At 48.4% G+C, this 7,884-nt stretch overlaps 2 protein-coding genes across 2 annotated transcripts; both read right to left on the minus strand.

Moving 5' to 3' along the window:
* Window positions 1-1,460: 1,460 nt before the first annotated feature.
* On the minus strand, window positions 1,461-5,186 carry LOC135819084 (uncharacterized PE-PGRS family protein PE_PGRS54-like). The gene has a single exon (XM_065332237.1). The coding sequence runs from the start codon at window positions 5,135-5,137 to the stop codon at window positions 3,260-3,262; it is 1,878 nt and encodes a 625-aa protein (XP_065188309.1). The 5' UTR covers window positions 5,138-5,186; the 3' UTR covers window positions 1,461-3,259.
* LOC135819033 (uncharacterized PE-PGRS family protein PE_PGRS46-like) lies at window positions 5,158-6,247 on the minus strand. Its single transcript, XM_065332181.1, has 2 exons — window positions 5,297-6,247; window positions 5,158-5,187 (listed from the first exon to the last, which is right to left on the minus strand). Exons 1-2 carry the CDS (start codon window positions 6,137-6,139, stop codon window positions 5,158-5,160), a joined length of 873 nt encoding a protein of 290 aa, XP_065188253.1. The 5' UTR covers window positions 6,140-6,247.
* Between the last annotated feature and the right edge of the window lie 1,637 nt (window positions 6,248-7,884).

Raw genomic sequence — 7,884 nt, forward strand, 5'->3', positions numbered from 1 at the left:
GACTCGGGGAGAGATAGATTGAGAGAGACAGAGATAGAAAGAGAGCGAGAGAGGAAGAGAGAGAGAGAGAGAGAGAGAGAGAGTGAGAGAGAGAGAGAAAGCGATATGGCCAAATAAAGTGAGAGAAACTGAGATTTCTACGGAGAGAGAAAAGGTGAGTCCGATAAAGAGATGTGTTCTACATGTATGTCGAAGTGTAAGTGAAAGGCAGACGAAGGAGGCCAACATCTTACAGCGTAACACGAGGAGTGTGAGGGTTTTGTAGAGAGTCAGCAATGATTACAATTATAGCTGTTCTTTGTAGAAATGTAGAAATGGAGGGGGGGCAGAAACCGTTCTCTAGAGCAAGATCATGTTTAGAAATTAGTGGTTCGTGGCTATTTTGAGCAGCAATACGTTCCCTTAACATATTTTGCTTATACTTGTGGGAGATGGTTTCTATTCCAGGAACATTGCTCCTCGAAGAGTCATTGAACGGACAAGTGCTACTGGGCTCTTGAAGACGGCAATACAATATATGTATACGGCGATGTGTATACTGCTGGACATTCTAGCAATACGAATAGATAATAGAGGCCGGATTTGCAGATTCATGTTCGGAGCCACACTCACAGGGACATGGATTATAGGATAATGGCTGCTCAAGTCGGTCTATGTACAAATTCAAAAGGTCAAACGATCTTGTGTAACTGTCTCCACACTGAATGGCATGACATAATCCCTTAGAGATCCAGACAGATAGATATAAATTATATGCAGTTGCCTGATAGTCCAGACAATGTGAAACTCGGAGTTGCAACACAGTTTTCGTCCTCTCGCTCTCTCTCCCTCTCTCTTCTGTTGATAGAGAAATAGATAGTAGACAGACAGACAAATAGAAAGATAGGTAGATAGATAGATAGACAGATAGATAGATATATAGATAGATAGATAGATAGGTAGGTAGGTAGATAGATAGATAGATAGATAGATAGATAGATGGATAGATCAATTTGCGGAAATATGGATGTGTAAAAGATAGATTTTTAGCCAGACAGATACAGAAGAGGGTAGACAGACAGAGAGACAGACAGGCAAAGAGGCAGGCAGACACACACAGAGAAGCTGAGAGATAGAACTAAAGAAGGAAAATCAGACAGACGATTAGACAGACAGTTAGGCAGAGAGGCAGATGGATAGATGGAGAAATTGATTCATGGATAGATTGTTGTTTGCGGATTGCTCGATAGCCATGAAACTCCACGTTACAGCACAATTCAGTCAAGTATTATTGCCGACTTCCGTAGATAGCTAGATAGATAGATAGATAGATCGATAGATAGATAGATAGATAGATAGATAGAGAGATTGATTGATAGATAGATAGATAGATAAATTGACAGAAAAACGTGAAAGAGAAAGAGAGTCATTTTGGATTCGGCGTAACTCAAGAACTCACGCCACTGCACGCATTTGACGACTGAAACTGAAACGTGTGAAATGCTCTGCACTTTGTGCATCGAGTAATTTTCAGGGTATTGCTGAAACTTTCTCCTGTGTAGACAGAGAGAGAGTTAGATAGAGAGGAGAGAGGTAGACATTAGAAAACTACGAAGTGAGAAGAGATGGATGTAGAGATTGCGGGAGAGCGTGGTAGTGGAGGGGTGCTGGAGAAGAAGCACGAGACTGACGAAGGGTAAGTTAGAGTGACAAAGTGAGGCAGCCTTAAAAAGGGGAAGTGTGATTGAGCCGGAGAAAGGCAAGTGAGGTTACGATTGAGCCCGTATAGATCGAGAGACTGACTTCACACAGCCAGCACCTTTAGAAATGAAATCAAATGAATGATTGAGAATGGCCCTGGGTTGTATGTGTTGTTTGAGAGAAAGAAGGATATTGACAGAGAGACAGGAAGATTAGGAAAAAGACGCCGCAAGAGGTAGAGAGGAGGGACAGAGGGAGAGCAATGGACACGAAGAGAGTGAGTAGGAGTTATAAAGAGTGTAATGGAATGGGAATGGATGAACAGAACGCAAGAGAAGGGGAAAGAGCGTTAACGAAAGAGAGGGATAGTGAAATGGAGGAAGAAAGAGAGAGAATCAGAAAGATAGAGATTGGTAGACAGAGACAGATTGGAGCAGAGGGAGGCAGAGAGAGGGAGCGAAAGTCAAAGAGAGATTGAAACAGAGGGAGGCAGAGGGAGAGATAGTCAAAGAGAGATTGGAGCAGAGGGAGGCTGAGGGGAGAGAGTCAAAGAGAGATTGGAGCAGAGGAAGGCAGAGAGGGGAGAGTCAAATGCATAAGTTCCTCAAGGACTAGGGGTGCTGTGGGGAATAGGTCTACCAACGTGGAGTAGATCGCGATTATTTTAATGATCATAGCGGATGGACGAATGCAAGAAAGGATGAAGGCTCTAAGTGATGTTGACTCCATACTCAACACGTCGATAGGTCAGAGCAGTTGGGACGTTGAAGATTAGCAATTGTGTGCGGGCAAAACTTATGACCAGCTGCCGAGAAGTCTGCACATCCAACATCACCAGCACTCCTAATAGGTAAAAATACCCTCAGAAATACACACCATTAAGTTTACACATGCCAATCATATGCCAATCACACACTCAACAGGCAGTGTACAGCAGATGGGTTGAGGTGCCAGAAGGATGGCGGGCAATGGGCCTGGCCGCCGGTGAGATCGCAAGAGGGTCTTTGGGTCACCATTAAGTTTACATATGCCCATCACACACCCTACAATCATAATGAATGTACTGAACCAAAACCTCACCCTGGGTATTGCAGTGAATACATCCTACGCGTATTCGCAGATTTCATCGCTGCACAGCTACCCTCGATCTCAGTTACCTTCGTCTTTGTGCAATTGTTAATTTTGCCCCTAAAGTGTCCTCCCTGTTACTTTGCAACCTTCCTCCTCCTTGCTACACTCCTATCCATAACTCCATTATCACATTTACTTCCATGGAATTGGGCTTGTAGCCCGTGTGTACTTGCGAATTCAAACAAACATATACAATACATACAATACAATACGCTGCAATCAAGCTGTTACACGGCATTTACAGCGTCACTTACAGATCCTGAAAACTTGTGGGAGGAAAATTAAAGTTAAATTTCACAGTTCGCGTCAGACTTGGCTGGAAGCCGAGTTTTCCGCATCCGTAGTAGCGCCACAACCCTCTAGGATCAAGGCGAAGATGCAGTTTCTAAGCGGTCGGGGGGGGGGGGGAGCAGGGGGAGTAATGCAAACGGAAGACATGAGCGCTGAGTTAAGCATCATCCATACCTCTCTCACCGTTCTGACCTGGTGGACCAACTGGAGACCCAAATCCACCAATACCGCCATTCCCCTGGTCGCCACCTCTACCGCCTTCACCAGTGTTAGCATCGCCGCCATCACCACCTGCTCCACCAGGCCCTCCAGCAATCATTCTCACAGCTTGCCCGCCCTCACCGCCATTTCCGCCGTTACCTCCATTAAGACCATTTCCACCATCTCCTCCATCTCCTCCGGTGCCTCCTGGAAACACATCACTACTACGAGTTCCTTGACCTCCGCCCCCTCCTTGACCACCGTCACCGCCATCAGCACCATTAGATCCCTGTCCGCCATTCCCACCATCCCCTCCTCTTCCACTAGGCTGGCGTTCGGTATCGGACATGATATCAATAGGAGTGGCACCATCACCTCCATTTCCACCATTACCAGCTCTCTCTCCCCCGATTGATGCACCCCCTGCCCCACCACGGCCACCATTTCCCTGGACACCACTACTTTCGGTCCTTCCAATTCCAGCCCTATTACCAATGCCCCCTGTACCACCATCACCACCATTAGCACCAGTCGATTGGCCACCATTCCCACCTGCACCACCCTCACCACCAGGTGCCCCAGCCCCACCCGATCCTCCTCTTGATCCAGCACCTCCCTGTCCTCCACGACCTCCTTCGCTCCCCGAAGAGCCAGGTCCACCAGCACCACCGTTTCCACCATTACTACCGGCACCTCCTGTTCCAACTATGGCTTTGCCTCCCATACCAGCATTGCCACCAAGTCCACCATTCCCAGCAGTACGACCTCCGCTCGCGGCACCACCGACTCCACCTTGGCCACCAGTACCACCCCGACCCCCGGTGAAAGAACCTTCAGCATCACCACCAATACCACCGTTTCCAGCTCCACCACCATCACCACCAATACCGTTGATACCTGTTCCTCCATTCCCACCATCACCACCATCTCCTGCGTCTTGTCCATCTTCACCATCTTCGTTGTCTTCGCCATCACCACCTCTTCCTCCTTGGCCTCCAACACCACCATTGACTCCATCTCCACCATCACCTCCACGGCCACCCGGACCACCATTTCCTCCATCTCCACCGTTTCCACCAGAACCCCCATTGCCTCCTTCACCTCCATCACCTCCTTCACCTCCATCGCCACCTCTACCGCTGTCACCACCAGGCCCACCCGAGCCACCTCGACCACCATTTGCACCTATTCCACCAGCTCCACCGTCTCCCCCGTGTCCACCAGAACCGGACTGCGCACCACCTGAGCCTCCATTACCACCATTTCCACCATCACGGCCAGGACATCCATCAGCACCACGACCACCATTTCCACCATTTCCATTTGAAGAGACACGTCCTCCATCACCACCAGCACCACCAGCACCAGCGAGGATACACACACCACCATCACCTCCATCACCACCAGTACCATTCACTACAAGACCTCCATTTCCTCCACGTCCTCCAGTACCACCCGTTCCAGCTGTTCCTCCATCTCCACCTCTTCCACCAACTCCGTTTACGGTTCCACCTCCATCACCACCATTGCCACCATCCCCACCAGGGCATCCATCGGCACCACGACCACCAGTTCCGCCATTTCCGACTCCTAACACTTCACCACCTGTTCCACCATCGCCCCCCGTACCACCATCTGTGCAAATGCCACCATTACCAGCGTTTCCACCATTGCCAACCCGTGCTGGACCGCCATTTCCTCCCCGTCCACCAATAGCACCAGCTCCACCAGGTCCTCCTGGTCCTCCTTCACCACCATTACCTCTTGACGGTCCGCCATTACCGCCGCCACCTTCCCCACCTCCATTAGCACCCTCTCCGCCACTTCCACCCATTCCTCCAATGCCACCGTTGCCTATAGCATTAGATGATCCGCCATCACCACCTTCGCCCCCCACAGTCAAAATACCGCCATTACCTCCGCGCCCTCCATTTCCTCCGTTAGATAGTTCATCTGGTGCTCCCGTTCCGCCATTTCCGCCCCTAGCACCTACCAACAAGGTCGTAAGACCTGCACTATCACCAGAATTTCCACCGTTTCCACCATTCCCAGCATTACCACCAGTGCAACCATTACTTCCCCGACCACCCCTACCTCCAACCCCATTTCCAAATCCATCTCCGCCATTACCACCATCACCAGCAGCTCCTCCAACCAGGCACACACCTCCACCTCCACCAACAGCTCCGTTTCCATTCTCCCCACCATTGCCTCCTTGTCCTCCCGTACCACCCAATCCACCAATACCTGCAGTGCCACCCATTCCACCTCTACCTCCCATCCCATTGTCGCTTCCATTGCCTCCTCTTCCTCCCGTACCTCCGACAGCACCCACACCTGCCGAACCACCCATTCCTCCTATTCCTCCGTTTCCTTGACTTCCTGAGTTACCACCAGCCCCGCCGATTCCTCCATCAGCTGCTATACCACCACTACCACCCAGTCCTCCTTGACCACCCTCACCCCCTACTTCTCCACCCTGTCCTCCTATTCCACCATTTCCTCCGACTGCTAGTCTTCCGCCATTACCTCCAGTTCCTCCAATACCGCCGTTACTATCTGCTCCACCTGTTCCCCCATTTCCGCCTGCACCTCCAACCTGCAGGGAGATTCCGTTCATGCCAATACCGCCATCTCCTCCATTCTCCCCAGGACCACCGTCTCTGCCATTCTCCCCAGCTTGAGCGGGTCCTAAAGTCATTTGGTTGTTATCATTCCCATTATTTTGACTTACTGCATCATTTCCGTCCGACCTGCTACCTCCGTCGTCTTTGGAATCCGCACTAGGGTCAGATTCGCTGTCAGAAATGGATCTAGCTTGCCTGCTATGCTCCATCGCATTGTCAATGCCGTCATCAGCCGGAGGAGTTCTTGATCTAGCGGTGGCTGCATATAATCTGGGATGACCTGCACAGTGGTGCCACAGAATTAACAATGTATTTGACATCGGGACTGGCTCCATTCAACAGCCATGCCTGTATTATCATATCTAACTCGGATACTGAGTCAGTAAAATTTAATATAATTAAAATAGAAGAAAACACCTGGAAACGAGTTATGATACAACTATGCACGAATGTATCAAGATAAACTCGGATACTGAGCCAGTGATAAAAATGTAAAAAAGAGAAGAAACACATGAGAACGAGTTATGCAGCAACTATCCTAGCCCATCAGTTTTGTGCCCTATTATCGCACTTTCTGACGGTTTATCATCTTGTTACAGTCGTGGATAGTTGCTGCATAACTCGTTCTCATGTGTTTCTTCTCTTTTTGTACGTATCAAGATAAGCAGTCATAAGGTCCTTCCCTCAGACGTCCTACCATAACCGTGAACCTTTCAAGCGGGAAGGCTGTTGGTTTTCGCACTGGAGATGTGTTAGAGTCGTTGGTAGTTGTTTCCATGTGATGTCCTCTATTTTAATTACATAATTATCATATCTTTCAGAAGATTGGAGGACCATGGAACTACTAGTTCCGCTATAATGTCCAATAACACCACCAGTTCCCTTACATTGCATTTCCCCTACATTTCAGTCTTATCATTCGTTTGGAGAAGTAACGTTTCTCCTAGCTCTCCTTCAGGAGAGTGAACAGTTTGATCAAATGGAGTGAAGAATGGAACGGACCTAGGGATGAGAGCTCATTGGCGGTCAATGTGGAGTCACGACTTGTAGGTGTTCGGCTGGTTGGTCACCCTGAGCTCCGTCAACGCGGGCATAGAGCTGAAGCGAGCGCGAAGCCGAGGTTGCGCTTACTGGCTGGCGGCGGCTTGCCTAGCTCCACAACATGTACGGCGTCCATGTCAGAACTACCACCACACCACCTGCAACGCCACGGCTGAGGAATGTTGGAATGTTGGAGTCTACCTTGTTCGTTTTGCCAGTATGCCAGGCAAGTACACTGTTTTCTATGAACTTTTTTCGAAGTGTCATGCGCTCAATGCTTCCCTCTTGTTGTGTAGGTTTCGACTTTGTACTTCTCAGCTCTAGTCTAGTCTATACAGTCATAATATTATTATGTTAACTTGTATCATGTCTGCGCCTTTTGACACTCTGTACGTCAATTATCAGTACATGCATCCTACTGACAGTTTACTAGTAGACTATTATAGTACTCAGCAGTTTTCGGCCTGTATTTGTTGAAGTAGATAGTTCACAGTCCGTGTGTTTTAGGACTGTTTTGGTATAATTTTTTCTTTCTTTCCTATTCTGCTGTTAATTGCGTATTAGCACCTCATTGACCCCGCTCAGTTGTTTGGCACTGTTCGTCGTGAAGGTGCGAAATAGATCCCATGATCTCTTGATATTTTCTCTCTTTTTCTTGTCACTACGTTTTTGTCACTTATTGGATTTGCATGCTGTTTTCTTGACTCTTCACTTCTATTTTTTGTTCGTGTCACTTCTACACATAACTGGAGTGATGTATCTCTGAAATAATAATAATAATAATAATTTTTAAAAGAGGTCGGAGGCGGATAATACTTTAAAACGAAGGTAAGTTATGGGTCGCAAGTATCCACGCAAACACACATCCAGTCATAATAAGGCACTTGTCATAAGTATCCGAACGTTTTCGGTC

Source organism: Sycon ciliatum, chromosome 6 (assembly GCF_964019385.1).
Source record: "Sycon ciliatum chromosome 6, ocSycCili1.1, whole genome shotgun sequence".
NCBI classification, from domain to species: Eukaryota; Metazoa; Porifera; class Calcarea; order Leucosolenida; family Sycettidae; genus Sycon; species Sycon ciliatum.